At 32.6% G+C, this 18,569-nt stretch overlaps 2 protein-coding genes across 2 annotated transcripts; one reads left to right on the top strand and one right to left on the bottom strand.

The window, feature by feature from the left end:
* Nucleotides 1-182: 182 nt before the first annotated feature.
* On the top strand, nt 183-1,112 carry LOC144834505 (sphingosine 1-phosphate receptor 1-like). Its single transcript, XM_078689333.1, has one exon. The coding sequence runs from the start codon at nt 183-185 to the stop codon at nt 1,110-1,112; it is 930 nt and encodes a 309-aa protein (XP_078545459.1).
* Nucleotides 1,113-12,013: 10,901 nt separating this feature from the next.
* LOC144841545 (cation channel sperm-associated targeting subunit tau-like) lies at nt 12,014-18,003 on the bottom strand. Its single transcript, XM_078697942.1, has 12 exons — nt 17,885-18,003; nt 17,582-17,633; nt 17,098-17,225; nt 16,603-16,722; nt 16,049-16,093; nt 15,552-15,712; nt 15,039-15,127; nt 14,753-14,837; nt 14,476-14,584; nt 14,062-14,206; nt 13,872-13,921; nt 12,014-13,712 (listed from the first exon to the last, which is right to left on the bottom strand). Exons 1-12 carry the CDS (start codon nt 17,972-17,974, stop codon nt 13,533-13,535), a joined length of 1,254 nt encoding a protein of 417 aa, XP_078554068.1. The 5' UTR covers nt 17,975-18,003; the 3' UTR covers nt 12,014-13,532.
* Between the last annotated feature and the right edge of the window lie 566 nt (nt 18,004-18,569).

The following is an 18,569-nucleotide window of genomic DNA, read 5'->3' as shown; positions in this document are numbered from 1 at the left end:
TCATAATTGTCTACATGCCAACGAATCTAGTGTACAGAGTAACAGTTTACCACACTATTGTGTAATTCGCAATTAAACGTTGGAAATATCGTGTCTGTTCGTTCGATCAGTAACAGTCGTTTATTTACACTGGTCAAGATTTGGGTCTTGGATAGATAGATATAATCGATAATAGAACTACAATGGAAACCAATGGAACAGGACAATTTATTTGTAATTATCCAGTATTTGAAATGTATATCTACCAAATAACAGAAACAGATAGATATGAAATCAACAAAGTAATTCTTAAAATATTTTGTGTGATCGCAATAATATTAAATATGTTTGTAATTCTACAGTTTATTGTTGAAAAGGAACTACGTAAACGGAGTCATATATTTACTTTCTCGTTGGCTTTTTCAGATGGACTGTTTGCTGTGTTTTTGTTGATTTCAGTTATTCTTAAAACAGTTTCACTGAAATCAACAGTAATACTTGCATGTATTGCAATATCAGCTTCGCTTGTATCACTTCTCACACTGCTAGCTATAGCAGTTGAAAGACTCGTCGTTATCGTTTTGTTTCCATTTAATCCAAATGTGAATTCTGCTCGAAGACTATTTACTATTTCAGCAATTATTTGGTTCTTTTCGTTTTTATTTACAATATTAATGTATACCTTTGATCGGGTGTATGCATTGGAAATTACAATCAATATATTCAACGTGGTTTTAATATATATTCTTCATATTATATACTTTATGATATATAGAAGTGTCAATAGACATGAGAAGAAGATGGAAGGACATAGATCCAGAGGATCTAATACAAGTGAAAGAAATGCATCTACAAAACTTCTAAAAACGTTCACAATTATCCTCTTTTCATACGCATTTTGTTGGGTACCACTTAATGTAACTACACTGTTAGACTTCCATTATCAATTTAGTTGTACAAAAGAACATTATGTAGATGCATACGCCATAATATTGAACTTAACAGTGTTATATGCCGTGATTAACCCTTTGGTGTACGGATGGCGATATACAGATATTAGAAAAAGTGTGAAGAAACGGTTACTGTGCAAAAAAATGAATGTCATGTGCCAACCTTCAAGTACAATCATCTAAATGTAAACTCGTAATAACAAATATCTCTCTCTTTTTTTACAAAATATTATAACTTTTATTATAGATTTTTTATAGATTTTTTTTTGTGATAAATTCCGTATATATGTTGATAGCATTTATTGTAGATTTATTGAAGAAACAAACACTATCTGTAAAATGTAAAATAAATTAGAAGAAAACAATAACAATGTACTTATTAATTAACAACATAGTTGGATACCATCATTTTTTTCATGAAGATTTTCAATATAAGAGTCGTGGTTTTTTTTCATTACGTTGATCAAATATCATGCCTACGTCAATGATTAAAAACATGACCTTGTCAACAGCAAAACAGGATGTGTTGCGATAAACCTTCCATTATATTAACAACAATTTCCATTATAATACCAACTGCCAATTCAACCTTAACGTATCACAGTGGTAGTCGGACCTGGACTAAACGTACAGTAGTCAAACCTGGATCAACCTACCTAAACCTATTTTGAATGGAATTAGATTGTCTAATACTGATTTATACTATACTGGTCAAGTAGATTTAAAAGACTTTATTCAAATCGACATTTTGAACTGAAGAATTCATACAAACAATGGAAAGCAACGAAACAGACCCAGAACAATTTGTGTGTAATCTGTCGGTATTCCAAATATATTACTACGAAATAATTGAAACAGATAGATATCACATCAACAAAGTGCTTTTCCAAATAACGTGCATGATCGCATTATTGTTAAATGTGTTTGTGATTCTTCAGTTTATTGTTGAAAAGGAACTACATAAACGTAGTCACATATTTACTTGTTCTTTGGCTCTCTCAGATGGACTGTTTGCTGTTTTCTTTTTTATTTCAGTTACTATTCAAAACGCTGCAACTACATCCGGGAAATTAATTGCATCTATAGGAATATCATCTGCAATTGTGTCACTTCTCACACTGCTAGCTATAGCAGTTGAAAGACTCGTGGTTATCGTTTTGTTTCCATTTAATCCAAATGTGAATTCTGCTAAAAGACTCTTTGCTATTTCAGCAGTTATTTGGGTTTTTTCGTTTTTGACAACAATATCAGTGTATATCTTCAATCGGTCGTATACATTGGAAATTATACTCACTATATACAACGTGGTTTTAATATATATTCTTCATATTATATACTTTATGATATATAGAAGTGTCAAAAGACATGAGAAGAAGATGGAAGGACATAGATCCAGAGGATCTAATACAAATGAAAGAAATGCATCTACGAAACTTCTAAAAACGTTCGCAATTATTATCGTTTCATACGCATTGTGTTGGGTACCAATCAATATAACTACATTGTTAGACTTACATTATCAATTTAGTTGCACAAAAGAATATTATGTTGACATATACGCCATCGGATTTAATTTGACAGCGCTGTATGCCGTGATTAACCCATTGGTGTACGGATGGCGATTTACAGATCTTAGAAAATGTGCAAAGAAACGGTTGCTTATGTGCAAAAAACTTATACAGTCTAAAGAAACAGTTACTACTGGACAGGAACAAAAACAGTCTGAATAAACGGTTACTTACTGGACAGGAACAAAAAAAAGTCTACTGTAAATAAACGTAATTACTATTTGACAGGAACAAAAACAGTCCAAGAAACAGTTTCCACTTGGCAGGAACAGATTGAAGCAATCTAAAGAAACGATTACTATCAGAGCAGGATAGGAAGAAACATTTTGCTACTGCTCGCAGATACAGTCTAAACTAGAAAGCCACTCCGAGAGTGCATACCTCCGCCTACTGTAAAATTCTCCTACACAAGATTTCTCCGGGAAAAAATATATAATAGTGTGTGTGTCTTAATGCTGTTTGTGATTTAGGCTAATTTCACTACAAGCATGTGTATGCGAGTTTGGTGTAATGGTTATGTAACAAGCCTTTCAATTAACAATAGCTTCAATAGAACAGCAACGCGAAAATCAAACGAGTGAATTTGAAAAGAAATAGGATTTTAAACTACTCGCATCACAAAAGGTGCACATTAAATCAAATTATGTTTTAAAATTACAAATCACAAATTATAACTCTTGCCTCTTGTACAAAAATGAAGTTTTTTGGACAAGTAGTTCTCGTGAAAATGCAATTTCAGTTTACTTGTTACTTTAAGACTGCTCGCCGGCTTTTGAAAAACTCGGTCCTATCTTTTAACACTAGCAGGTCTGAAAAGTATTCTAAAAAGACCATGGTCCCAAATCTGGACCAATTTAATGGAATTGTCCTTGAACACATATCTATCTGTATATTCATTTTGGTAAAGATCTTGTAATTACTTTTTGAGTAATTCTGCTAACAAACAAACAAACAAACACGACCGATTACATATACCTCCTTGGTGAAGGTAAATAAACTGTTACCACTTGGCAGGAAGAGAAGGAATCTAAAGAAACGGTTACTATTACTGGACAGGAATAGAAAGACAATCTCGCTGCTGCTCCGAAAACAATCTAAAGTAAGGTTACAGTTGTATACAAAACAACTTTTAAACAGTCTCCGATTTAGGCCTATAGTTCGTACGTTTCCATGATTAAATTTAAAGATATAATCGTGTATATACATTATCGATATTGGAATAATACAGTTTTCACTCTTTTGCACAATTCTTCAAAGCTTATATGGTTATATAACAGATAATATTGAATTAAATATATATACTACTGTGTTGTTACATTTAGTATAGCTGACAGTTTTTGTTTATTGTTATTTTTCTTTTAATATTAGCTTTACCAGGATTTATCTTCGTTGCGAAATCAAAAAGAAAAAATAATAATAATTAAAGCAACACAGAATATACTTTTCAAACTTGCACAAAAACAGATTATGGAATTATCTTACAATTTGTCAAGTATTTTTTGAGATACTATTATAGGCTGTTTTGTTTTCTCTATTCACTTTCACAGATCCCAGCAGTACAATTGAACAATTTTCTCATGCGTGGTGAAGAGCAGATTATTGTTATTAACAAAAAAGAATTGTGTTGTGTAGTACCGGTATTTACGTATATCCTATTTGCAATAGCAGACATAGGCCTATACGTCAAGACACTACGTATTTTAATATTACAAGGCCAGAAAAAATCTGTTTGACCTACGATACAGTTTTAAAAACCAATCAGTGTTCTCTAGCCAATAGTGTTCGACTTCGACTACTGGAACATAAATATGCTGTTTCAGAAATATACTTTCTGTATCTTAAATTGAATCGGGCTAGAGCTATTGATTTTGAAAAGGATCTCAAAGTATAAACCCAGTCGGTTGCTGCAACATCTCGTGTTAATGTTATATTACTGCAGATTTTGTTGATTGGAAATTCTAATCACTTATCTATAAACGGCAGTTGGAAAAACAGTACACAATGGAAAATAACGAAACAGAGTCGTTTTTGTGTAATTATTCAATATTTGAAATACACTTCTACGTTATAGGAACAGATGAATACTACGTTAACAAACTTCTTTTTCAAATAACTTGTGTCATCGCATTGTTATTAAATGTATTTGTGATTCTACAGTTTATTGTTGAAAAGGAACTACATAAGCGAAGTCATATATTTACTTGTTCTTTGGCTCTCTCAGATGGACTGTTTGCTCTTTTCTTTTTTGTTTCAGTCACTGTTAAAAACGCATCGAATGCATCCATATTAATAATGTCCTCTATTGGAATATCAGCTTCGCTTGTGTCCCTGTGCACACTGCTAGCTATAGCAGTTGAAAGACTTGTGGTTATCGTTTTATTTCCATTTAATCCAAATGTGAATTCTGCTCGAAGACTATTTGCTACTTCAGCAGTTATATGGTTATTTTCCTTTTCATTCGCTGGATCATTGTTTACATTTGAACAGTTATATATATTGGAAATTATTTTCGTTATATTCAAATTCTGTCTGATTCACATTCTTCATTCCATCTACTTTATGATATATAGATATGTTGCTAAACAAGATAAGAAAATGGAGGCTCATAGATTCAGAGGATCCCAATCAAATAACAATTTCAGTACAACTCGGAAACTTCTAAAAACATTTTCAATAATCATATCGTCATACGCACTATGTTGGTTGCCAATAAACGTAATTACACTTTTGGACATATTGTTTAAATTTAGTTGCACGACAGAAATGTATCTTGACGTTTACGCTATTGCATTTAACTTCACAGCACTATATGCCGTCATTAACCCATTGGTATACGGATGGAGAAATAAAGATATTAGAAAATGTGCAAAGAAACGGTTGCTTATGTGCAAGAAACTGAAAGATTCGAAAGAAACGGTTACCCGCGGTACTACTACTACTACTTGTCAGAAAACAACAGAAACGGTCCAATAAAATTGTTATTGTTGTCGTTATACTGTACGGTAAAATCGAAATCAACGAACGATTACAATCACCGTGAATTATGTACAGAAAATACAAAATTAATTCGATTAGAGACGGTTCTTATGCAGAAAACAGAAAACTGTTATTTACAACAACAATTTTCATTTTCATCAAAGCATTGGCAGCAATTTTAATTCTTTAAGTTTTATATATACTACCTGTATACAGACAATAGCACACCAGGTAAAATGAAATTATCATCTAAATGTAATTTTAAATAATTATTAAAATAAATCTGATTGATTGAATATATTATTTTATTCACATAAACTAAAAATTAGACAAAACAAAATAAATAGCACACATCGAATACCAGCTGTGTATAGGCCTACAGTATTAAATATGAAAAACTGTCATAAAAAGAGATAGTTCGAAGATTCCAATAGGCCCGATTAAAGACAATGTAATTCATAGTACTGAACTGTATAATGTTTACCTAGATGATCTGAATGTAGCACTTAGTAGATGTGGTTACCAGTGTAGAACTTCAAATATTGTCTAAATAATTTAAGTTATGATTGGTTATGATGACATGACTATTATGGCTTCATCTTTTTATGGGTTAAAAATATAGCTAAAATATGTGAGCAGTATGGTCTAGAACATGATGTCTGTATGGTTATTTCTCGAAGTAGAATCAGAATATCATAGAATATCATATATATCAGAAGAACAATAGAAGTGGTATCAAATATTAGGCTAAATAATGATTATTATCTTACGTGACTTACCTAGGACATTATTTTACGTAATGATTTAGATGATTATAATGACATTAATCGCCAGTATCGAGCGCTTTGCATTCGAGGTAATACTATTAGTAGACGTTTTAGTAGATGTAATGAGAATGTTAAATGTAATTTTAAAAAATCTGTACTGTTTTATGTTATGGTGTAACCACACTGTAAAAACTATTAAATCTCTGGAGGTAAGTAAGTACTTGTCAACTGGTTTAACCAAAAAGTTAACATTGATTTATTTAATATATATTTGAAACCAGATGAAATTTTTTGAGAATCTCTGGAGGTATGCTACAACAAAAATAGTCTTTTGTAAATATTATATTAAGGATATTCAAGGACAAATACCAGCAACTTTTGGGAGCAGCATCTAACTAATCTACCTTTTCCGATACATTATGCTTTATTATGTATTATGTGCAGTAGTTTTGACAATCAAAAGGTTGTATTTTGTTGTTGATTAGCATACTATCAATTATTAATAAATGCTTATCTTATTTGGAAACAATAAATTTTGTTCAATGTTGACATGTTTTTTTTTTGTATAAGTGTTTTTAAATGCAGGTTCTTCAAAGCTTGATATTCGAGAAACGAAACCGAACTTTTGTGGCATAATGTACTAGGACCTAAATCCACTTCTAAAGCATAATTATTGGAAGTTTTTTTGTCAGTTTGACCCTGTTTCTCTGATGTTTTGTCCCAGTCTCGTATGTCGTTATGATCTGAAATCTGTTAAAGCACAAAAATAATTATAAATGAGTTGTAACTAAGCTACGCGTTACAGCTTTTTAGTCGCGTGAAAGCGACTCTATAGTTCACTATGTCGGTCGGTTGGTCTGTCTGTCTGTCGGTCCGGTATCACTATGCGTTTTATCGCTTTCTGACCTTATCTTGATATCAGTTTAATCTAGCTAAGTCAATTTTTCACAGAATATTCCTTATGGCCAGGAATCGATGTGGTTATGTTTTCACGGTGCGCAATAAAAAATTACGCGGTCTACGCACGATTTAATGAAATCACGTTTGTAATCATATCTTCACAACCATGAATCACAATTAAATAAAATTTGGTACTCATAAATTTCAGGGCATAAATCATCATATGGCAATACAATTACGTGCGTAGCGCATGTACCGCATGCGTACGCGCGCTTAAAATTTTCAAAATTTATTTTCGATGAAATAAGAGTACGTTTCAGGCAATTTTAAGCGTTTACAAAATTGCCATGAGTGCGCAGATTTTTGCGCGCGCACTGCGCGTTAAATGTTATTGCGCACTCTTTTTTTCCGATTTCTGTTTTCTTGACTTACTTTTCAACTCGAAATTACGTTATACGAGCACGTCAAAAGTGACAGGCTACGCACGTGTAAATTAAAAAAATATAAATGTTTTTAAACATTTCAACATTTTTAAACATGTTCAGTAATTTCGGTCAGTATAGTTCACTATGTCGGTCGGTCGGTCTGTCTGTCGGTCTGTCTGTCGGTCCGGTATCACTATGCATTGTAGCACGCGACTTAATGGCTGTTGGCCTTGTTGTATTAGATTGGACTGTGATTAAGATGTTCCTTGTTATTCTTTCATCGTTTTGTCAGCCTACTTTATGTGAACACGATTTATCATAGTTTTTTTTTCCTTTTCATTTAATTGTTTGCTCAACTCCTTTATGTATAGCTCTGATTATTATTGATTAAAGAAAATTAGAAAATTGATATGAACGTGTTCATGAAATAGATTATGATATCTGAAACAGATTTGCTGTAACAGATACTCGTTTATTAATACCAGTAATTATTGGTTTGACCATGAGAATATAGGAAATAATAATAACATAATAACAATACGTTCAGACGATTTGAAATTCTAATCAGTACTTCAAAGCTCATACGAAAGGCAGTCTCAGTGACATGATGGAATGTAACGAAACAGGATCGTGTTTGTGCAATTATTCTTTATCAAGAATATACTACCAAATATTAGGAGCAGATGAATACTACGTTAACAAAGTACTGTTTCAAATAACTTGTGTCATCGCATTGTTATTAAATGTGTTTGTGATTCTACAGTTTATTGTTGAAAAGGAACTACGTAAGCGAAGTCACATATTTACTTGTTCTTTGGCTCTCTCAGATGGACTGTTTGCTGTTTTCTTTTTTATTTCAGTTAATATTCAAAACGCTTCAACTACATCCAGTATAATAGTTGCAACTGTTGGAATATCAGCTTCGCTTGTGTCACTTCTCACATTGCTAGCTATAGCAGTTGAAAGACTCGTGGTTATCGTTTTGTTTCCATTTAATCCAAATGTGAATTCTGCTCGAAAACTATTTTTTATTTTAGCAGTAATATGGTTATTTTCGTTTATGTTCATTGGTTTATTGTTTCCATTTGGACACTTATATGAAATGGAAACATTCCTAACTATTTTCAAATTCTGTCTGATTCACATTCTTCATTCCATCTACTTTATGGTATATAGATATGTTGCTAAACAAGATAAGAAAATGGAGGCGCATAGATTCAGAGGAACCCTGCAATCAAATAAAAATGTCAGTACAACTCGGAAACTTCTAAAAACATTTTCAATAATCATATCGTCATACGCACTATGTTGGTTGCCAATAAACGTAACTACACTTTTAGACATATTTCTTAACATTAGTTGCACGTCAGAAATCTATATTGACGTTTACGCTATTGCTTTCAACTTCGCAGCATTATATGCCGTGATTAACCCATTAGTGTACGGATGGCGATATACAGATATTAGAAAAAGCGTAAAGAAACGGTTATTTATTTGCGACAAACAGAAACCGTCTAAAGAAAGGGTTACTAATGGGCAGGTACAGAAAAGAACGATTGATACTGCTCAGAAAACAGTAACAGTAGGCCTAAAGGTTATTACCGAGTAAGTAGGAACAGAAAACAACGTGTGCGACAGTCTAGAATAAGGTTACTACTGGCCAGGAATATAAAGAAAATCATGCTGTGTATATGCCTAAATCAGAAACGGTTATTTTATAACTGGATAAAAATAGAAGGAAATGTTGATGTTAGCCAGAAAGCAGTGTAAATAAAGATTACTACTTTATGGGCAGAAACAGCGGAAATGTGAAACAAGATGGTCTATAGTTACATACTGGGCAGGAATAGAAAGAAAATATTGCTATTGATCAGAAACATAAACACTCTAAAGAAAAGGCTATACTTTTCATAAAATCCCTGACTGCTTTATCAATTCTTTGATTTTCATTTTGCAATTATATTGGTATCTGTAGTGTAGCGCATAGATTTCGATGTGTAAGAAAATACAAAAATTAAAGTTTATTGATTGTATTAGGTTTTACAATTAAATAATAACACATAACATAGTATATTATTATACTGTTCTTCTCGTAAAGCATAGGCGTAAAATATTATACAGATATTGACTGCTTAGAGGTTAAATATAAGATTTGACATCCCCGAGGGAATGATATTATGTTCGAGGGAATATATATTTCCCGAAGCGCCAGCTGAGGGAAATATATATTCCCCGAGAACATAATATCATTCCCAAGGGGATGTCAAATCTTATATTTAACCGATATAAAAGGCAATATCTGTTATATTATATAGCCAAGAACAAGTCTGCTGGTGAAGCTAGGCTAGGCCTCCTATTCTATAGTATTTGTATTGTATGTAAACAAGCCTCCTGCCTAGACACCTTACCTTGCGAAGAATAATATACAGATAATTACTAATTAATGATTCCTTGGCAATAAAATATTCACTTAGGCCTAGGTCGTTTAAATTAACAGAAGAATTTCCATCAATAAGCCTATTAATAATAATATTATAATCAGGTAGGCCGAATAAACAATTCATCGTCTTCTCTTCGAGAAGCCGAATCACCGGATGTTCAGCGCGTACTAGTTACTAGGTTACTACCGTGAGTATTGACCAATCACAAACGGTGTTTCATCACATTTAGGGAGGACTAATAACAAATGAGGGCGCTATGTATGCATAGTTTAAATAGTTTAGATGAATAATTTCTTGAAGCAACTTCCGTGGCGCAACGGCGGAAGCGTTGTCTTGCGATGGAGTGACAATTCCCACCCGAGTTCAAATCCAGTAGATGACTTTTGTTTATTTATCGGCGAACGCGAGTGTTGCCACACGAAAATTACACAGTCAATATCATCGAACTCGAGAATGTATAGGATTAATGACAGGGGACACGATAATTACGCGAAAATTACTCAGTCAATATCATCGTTCTCGAGGATATATACGATTTACGATCCTCGAAGCGACAGTCATGTGACGCAGTTTCAACCAATCACGTTCACGTATTTACATAGGCTATGTAATATAAAATAATAATTAATGTTTGTAGATCTTACTTTAAATATTATACTTGTTTTGTGGATACAATAAAGTAATCTTATCTTTATACCGGCAAATAGTGTAGTTTACTATAGAAAATATGTGTATATTAAAAGAATGACTGTACTCGTAGTTGGATATAGTTGTGGAATTGGTTTTATTTGATAACTATCGGTAGCCTGAAATGAACTGAAACACCGGCATAACGTCGGAACACTGACCACTAAACAAGGCATGTCAAATATATATATGTATTGTTGATATTATTTCATTTATTAAAATTTTATTAAGCGTGTATGTTTCAGACATTTTTTTTATTCGTTTGTGTCAATAACACAACATAATACAATCATAGAATAATCTCCACATTGTTAAAATACAGCTTAGTGACGCAGGTAACCAGGCTTTGTGGTATTCCTTTAATCCTGGGTTAGAAGTGATGTCACACGTACACAGATTTTGAAAATAGTATTTACATCTAAGGCAACAGCGTTTATAAATTTGTTTTCAAATTTACAATTGGTACTTAAAATAAACGACAATCGTTAATCGTATGTATAAACTAGTAATGACATTTTCCATGTATGACATAGGTGGTTATAAAAATAGTCAATTATTCTCATCATATGTTCTTGCTATGACAGTGGTCTCTCCTCCAGCTTTGTTGATCAGGCACATCCTCCAGTTACTTATTCAATTTCCCTATTGTTGTATTGAATACCTTGAAGGTTTATCAATATTTGATATCAAACGTGGTTCTTTAACTATTAAAGGTAATACAGGTTTTGTACGTTTTAATTATATTTTGATCAATCTATGGAATTAATAACTATCTATTGAAGACTCGGTAACTTTGACCGGAACCCACTGTAAACAGTTTCATGGCCAACCAACAATTGCAACGTTGAGTATACACTACACTTATTGTCAACTAGAATTAAATTTTAAATCTTCAACCAAACAAATGAGACTAGTCATGCTTGTAGCTATTGAATTTAAGAATTTAATAACGTTCCTATGTACGACGAGTCATGCACAGTAACAATACTAGTAACCTTGTCCCAATTGCCAAAACTGAAGATCACTTGGATATTGGAAGCCCACTGGGCAATAGGTATACAACCATTGCATAACATGAAGATGTATTTGAAGAATTGGCTTGGAAACTTCATCTGTTTACTGCGCATACTCGAAACCTGATTTCCAGTCCACGTTTTTGTAATTTTATCATGGAAGCTCTTACAACATACATACAACAAAATAACGTCGATTATGATGTAATAATTATGGACTAGTTTACAAATTGGATTATTATACTCAAGGTATACAATTTGAACAATTAGGCCTAATGGTGTCCTTGTTGAATACGGTCCGAAGTAACACTTAACAATTAATTGGAGAAAATGGTATCAACAATGGACAACAACAGCACCGATAGCAATCTAACAGAGACGTCAGTTTATTGCGAATACAGTCTGGTTAAGATATTTTTCCATCAACTCTCAACAGATAGTATTAACGTAACAATATTGTACATACTGTGCTCGTTATCACTACTGTTCAATGTCAATGTATTTTTGCCAATAATATTTGAAAAACCTCTACGAAAACGTCAATACATTTTCACATCTTCTTTGGCTCTGGCAGACGGGTTATTTGCTTTAACAATTCTTATTACAGTTATTGTTGGAGATGGTTTTGACCAAGATACTACGGTAGCTATGACAGCCCTTAGCACAGCATTTGTGATCGCTTCATTACAGTCATTGCTAGCCATATCCATCGAAAGACTTCTTGTAGTGTTATATCCTTTTAATAAAGATATTAATTCACCTTACAGGCTATTTTTAGGTGTATTTATTACGTGGATATTGTCATTTACATTCGCAATTTCTGTAATCTACTCTGAACTTCAGATTGAACTGGATAATGCATTAGCATTGATCAATTTTGCGCTTCTTGTTCAGGTTAATGTGGTTTACATTATGATATATAAAACTGTTTTAAAACATGAAAAGAAAATAGGCCCGTCTAGATCGCAAGATTTACAAATATCAAAGAGGCTGCTCCACACATTCGCTATTACCGTTGGATCTAGTACTTTATGTTGGCTGCCGATTGATATTTTTCGCATTTTGGAAATCGTGTTTAAAGATTTCGGATGCATGGAAAACAATCATTTGGATATAGTGTACGCCATCTTTTTTGACTTGGCAGTAGCATACTCTATGATCAACCCTATTGTGTATGGATGGAGGATCTGTGAGTTTAGAGAAGCTACAAGAAATCGGATGAAATGGTTATGTAGTATACGCTCGAGATGAATCACCGAGTCTGTAATACACAGCACACTGAATTATTATTTATAATAGTTAATATTGATCTATTTGCAAAGTAATCATCTAAAAGGGAATGTTAATTCTTAATCTGGTCTTAGTAAACAAACCTATAAAACAAGATTATCTAAATTGTCACTACAGTGCCCTAAATTCTCTTGTCTAGGATATGGATGAAAAAATCTAAGAAAGCGGGGGACAACTGAATGTATAGTTCGAGTATAAACAAATTAGATACCTATACTTTCATTTTAGGCTCTACAGTACTTTGTAAAGGCAGGGAAGAGTGAAATTACACTCTTGTAATTTCACTCTTCCCTGGCTGATTTAAAACTACACTTAAAATTAGTAGTTATGAAATTGTTAAATATTTCTCAAATTGCATATAGTAGTAAACGTATATATATAATATATCATTGTTCTGTTGTCTGAAGCGTCAATTATTACATTTTTCAATTGGCGATAGGAGTCGGCAATTGTACAGTTTGGTTGACTCATATGTCTTATTAAATCTCTTGGCATACTTTTTGGTTGTCATGTAATCTTCTAGTAAGATCTTGTATTTATTCCGTTGCTGTCTTTCTCCATGGTCGTAGGTTAATGAACCTTGCAAGACCACGGGCAAGTGCCGTTGATGCTCCGCCGCCAGGTTGTTCGGCTGCTTGCTGGTTGTCTTGAGGTTCCTTGCTCGATGCTGCCTCGTCTGCTCTAGTGGTACTGTCTGCCGAGTTCGACCTTTCTTCCTACACATAATGAAGTATATTCCATTTAGATTAATTGCTTATAAGCCTAAGTGTTTATATAAATTAATCTTAACACGGAGTTTTGACAACCAAGAACCAATGTTTTATTTAAATTAGTATACCTTTTAACAAGGTAGAAGAAAGAATAGCAAACCGTACCTCTGAAACTGTCGGTAAATCAGCAACTCCACGACCTCTTGTTGTTAAACCTAATAAGTAGATTATTTGTATATTTGGCTGTTAAATTATCGGTTAAACATGTGTGTGTGTGTGTACATTATTAATTACACATTGACCATCATAAGCCAATATTACATTAATTATTTTATAGGTATAAGTAATAAAATACCTGGTGCCATAATGAGCATTGGAGCTAATGTGTCAACACTTTCGTCGTCTTCCTCGCTAGAACTTAAATTCCCAGGAACAACCCCTGGACTATTTTCTCCATCGCGATTTCCAACTCCAGGTTTATCCGGAATGATATCTTGATCCTTAATAAAGATTATAACGGCACCAAAGTTATTTTCGTTTATAGTTGTAGGTTGACTTTAAAGTATGATTTGGTACATATAAATTATAGGTTTCTGAAACTATAATAACATAGATTGCCCATTACAATTTTAATAATGATAGTTAGCCGGTTCGATGATGGCAAGTGATGTAAGGCAACCCACCGCTGCTGCTAAACTATTTGGTTTAGGTTCTCAATCTCATCTTGAATGGGAACTCTACTTGTTTTTGAGTTTTATCATGAACTTACATCTACGGCTCCGTGGTCATCTATGTGGCTAAGTACAAGTTTCTCAAGGAATTTCTTGCGTTGCTGACGTCCATGGAGTTGTGAGAAAGTGTTTTGCAGACGATTCATTCTAAGTAATCAAGTAAAAGTATTTTGCTGCTCTAAATAAGTATGTTCACTACAACTTATAGTTACCTGTATAACATATACTATACATTTAAAGTGATATCATAGATTTCATCATCTTTCTTATCGACTTAGACCTGTAATTATCATCATCGTTAAGTATGCCACAAACCTTCTCTTAGACATTCTGTGCAATAAACTCGATTCCCCAATAATATCAGCGTCATTGAACAACTGCACTGAAGATATAACTGGATCTGTCAGATGAAAATATGAAATAATTGCTCTATCAAGATTTCTTGAGGTAATAGACAGGACCAAATTACACAATGTTTAATTATAGGTATTTAATTCTTACAACAAACATTCAATAATGCTAAATTGAAGAGCAACTGCATATTGGTTCACACAATTCACCTACAGTACCTGGCCTAATTAAAACAATGAATTTCTCGTACCTTGATCAAGATGAAAGCTTCCCATATCGGCCTTCTCTTTAAAATGTATTATCTCAGGATGTTTCACGGGCATCGCTGTAATAACGTTACTTTAATACAAATTTTACAGAAAAAAAGCAGAATACGAATTTGTGGAAGACTATTAAATAAGTGTTGCATAAATGTAGCATAACTAACACAACTACACTATGAAACTAGTTTGAAAAACGTATGATGTGCCCAAATATGGTAGTGATATTCCTACATATCGTAGTGATATGACATATATGGGCACATCACATTATTTTGGCACGTAAAGTTTGATAGATGTAAACAAGACTATAGCCGTTATACAAGATCGTTTATTTGAAGGTTTTAAATTCTAACGGAGTTTTAAAACGTTTAATGAACGATATGGATGATGAAGATATGAACACGTTTTGGTGTGTACAGCCTATAGGCCTAATTGACTTAGATATAAAATTGTAATTTTGAGGATTGGAATATAATGTATACCTTTATGATGTAACGTACCTTTTAGATTGCTTCCGGTATTCCGGAGGTTCGACCCTAACAAATAAGGAATGACTGACGATATCGCTGATTTTTTTCTGCCGATTTTCAAGTTGATGAGAATATCCAAAACCAAATATCCCATAAGCAAAACAAAGTTCCATCTCAAACCTGCCAACTATCTAATAGTATTCAATTGAAGCTTTTAAAAATCATGACTCGCCAGGCCTAATGCCTATAAAGATAAATATTGTCTTCCAAGAAACACAAATTCAAGTTTTACTTTTTTTTATTTCTTATAATTTAATCTATAACGTAATTATGATTTGTATTTTGTATAGATTTACACACACAAAAAGAAATAATGTGTTAATTTTAATTAAAAGAAACATATGTTAATCTAATTTTATTGATTTTATGAGTTTTACGTATAGGCCTAAAATGTTCTAAAACATTATAACTATCTTTAATATAACAAACTAAAAATCTAGAAATCACTTTCCGAGGGCTTTAGTTACCTGATGCTTGTATCGGATGTCATATGTATTCGCCAAATATAAGCTCTATAAATATTGGAAAAAAAACTATAGAATCAATACAGAGCTATCAGACGAATCGATTAAGCATCTATGTAGGCCTATCTAATCATGTAAGGTAAATGGTGTAGCGTAATATCCATAATGGATAGTGGCTACAAATTGTTGTCGTGATGCATTATAAACATTAGTAAAGAGTATAATAAGAGTATAATAAGGAGTAGTTAGTACAATTAGGAATAATGAGGAATAATAGGCCTACAGCAACTGATCTTATATTAAAGAAAATCATTAAAACTGACGGCACAATACAATTATTTTGCTTATAATGTATCTCTCGTTATTAAGCAATAATAATAGCACATATAGTTGGTGGATCGAACACTAATTATTACAACATCAAAACGTTTTGTAATGAATTGGGTAAGAGGGCGATATTTTAAAAATTTTAAATATGAGAAAATAATATTAATAGTGCGTATGTTTTGTACATAATGAAAACCTCAATTTACTTCATTAGTACAGTTAATATTTACCTTAATAATATCAAACATGTGTATATCAGTATGACCAACAATACGATGCGTATGTGAGTTTTCAACTAATACCAGATCAACTCGAACTTCGTTAAGTACATCATTCATTTTTCTAGAGACCTAGTTCGAGAATAATGACAGGAGCAGTAACCAAAATAGCACGTGATCTTTATCACAAAGGACATTCAGTATACGCTTATTCATCAGAGAAAGTTGAACGGCGTTCTTGTGAACATTAGCTGAATTATTGTACTGGACATTGAAAATTATCAACTTGTAAATGTATAAACCTCTGTCTACACTATTAAACTAGTTTGACTAGACAAAAATATCAAACTCAAATATGGTAGTGATATGACTAAATATGGTGGTGATATGACATCATCATGTCCATATTGGTACATCACATTTTGTTGTCACATAAAGTTTTATAGCGTAGTCAGAGCTTTAAATAGAAAAGATTAAAAGTCATTTAAAAGAAACATTTTTTGATACCGTTATTGAGAAATGTTTGGTATCGTCAAAGACGATCGTTCCATCCTCAGGAGTATATCTGCCACTTGTCTTGATGAAATTTCCTACACGAAAACGAATGTACAACTCTGGATCTACCGCACCAATTACTGTTCAGTGTTAAGAACATTTTCGGAGACAAAATGAGGAGATAAACTATGGAGATCCAATTTATAACTTATTTATATGCATTACAGACATTTTAATCCTTAAACGTGCCTTGTACATAATTAATTAAAACGTGTTGTTATTTATAAACACAGTATGATATCACTGTTATGAGTCGTTGATTTTATAATAAAAATAAGATAAATGAGCTAACTACAACAACTTATTATTATTATTATTATTAGTTTATTTCCACTTATTTACCTATATAAAGTTAATATAGGCCTACCACTCATTCTCATTGCATGCTATGATGTAGTATAATGTCAGCAAATCACTGTAATATAGCAAAGGATACACTGTTCATTAATGTCTCGTAACTTTTTCATATGAACACTCAAAACTCCACTCTGAAAACAAGTTATAAAACTGGAAAGTAACGACAAAAATACGTGGAATATGTGATGAAATTCAAAGGGAAGACGGTCGTTATATGACGTTCATAACATGATAATTATAGCTAACAATATATCATATAAAAGTTAACCATGGGCCTATCAGGTCTAACCTAAGGTAGGCTATAGCCTCAACCTAGGCCAGGCCTGTAGGGGTAAGTTTATAATTGAGTAGGTAGGCCTATACCAGTTATAATTATACTTACCGGTGGAGCAGTTATGTAATGAGCTTTGTCGTGGTTAAAGAAATCATCCTCAACTACGTCATCAATTTTGTGCATGTGTATTGCAGACATAATTTATTTATTGTTCGCCTCACAGTAAACTGTTAAAAAGAAAATGTTTAATTTCAGTAAATTCGTTCACCAAAAAAAACCGCTTTTCAACATCGCACGCGTCGAACGAACATATTACATTCCATTTGTACGCAAACACCACGCTCGTAATACGTCATAATTATGTGTTACGATTTATATACATTCACATTTAATTTTCTGTGTAAACATTATTCCTCATGACAAAAAACTCCACCTCTAAAATTAAAAAAATGCGAACTCATATTGAGCTGTTTATTGGTTGGCGACACATGTACGCTTTCATTCAACGATGTTATTTAGCACAACTTAAATACAACTCTCCTAATATAAATATAGAAAAGTCTCAATGTGCTTCTTTTATGACAAGTGCCGCTCTTTGTAAAGATGTAGATTGTTTTATTGTAATAGCATACCGTGCAATTACAGATTGAGCTAATGATATATAATGGTGTTGTACAACATCATTTCTTATCATTATTATATGAAACAAACATAGTTATAAGTCAATCTAGGCTATATTTAGGAGTTTTATTCCAATTCATTATTCAAAAATTTATATCATTGATATCGATTC

The sequence above is a fragment of the Antedon bifida genome, chromosome 1, assembly GCF_963402885.1.
Source record: "Antedon bifida chromosome 1, ecAntBifi1.1, whole genome shotgun sequence".
NCBI lineage: Eukaryota > Metazoa > Echinodermata > Crinoidea > Comatulida > Antedonidae > Antedon > Antedon bifida.
The sequence above is the reverse complement of the archived record's forward strand: the minus strand, read 5'-3'. Positions and strand labels throughout refer to the sequence as shown.

What these genes read in the sequence shown, in the direction of transcription:
- LOC144841545 (XM_078697942.1), bottom strand. Translation starts at nt 17,974, where the DNA reads ATGTCTGCAATACACATGCACAAAATTGATGACGTAGTTGAGGATGAT. An exon ending in ACATGTTTGATATTATTAAG is followed by an intron (nt 16,094 to 16,602) that starts GTAAATATTAAC and finishes CAATATTTATAG; the next exon opens with AGCTTATATTTGGCGAATAC. An exon ending in AATGCTCATTATGGCACCAG is followed by an intron (nt 13,922 to 14,061) that starts GTATTTTATTAC and finishes TCTACTTATTAG; the next exon opens with GTTTAACAACAAGAGGTCGT.
- LOC144834505 (XM_078689333.1), top strand. Translation starts at nt 183, where the DNA reads ATGGAAACCAATGGAACAGGACAATTTATTTGTAATTATCCAGTATTT.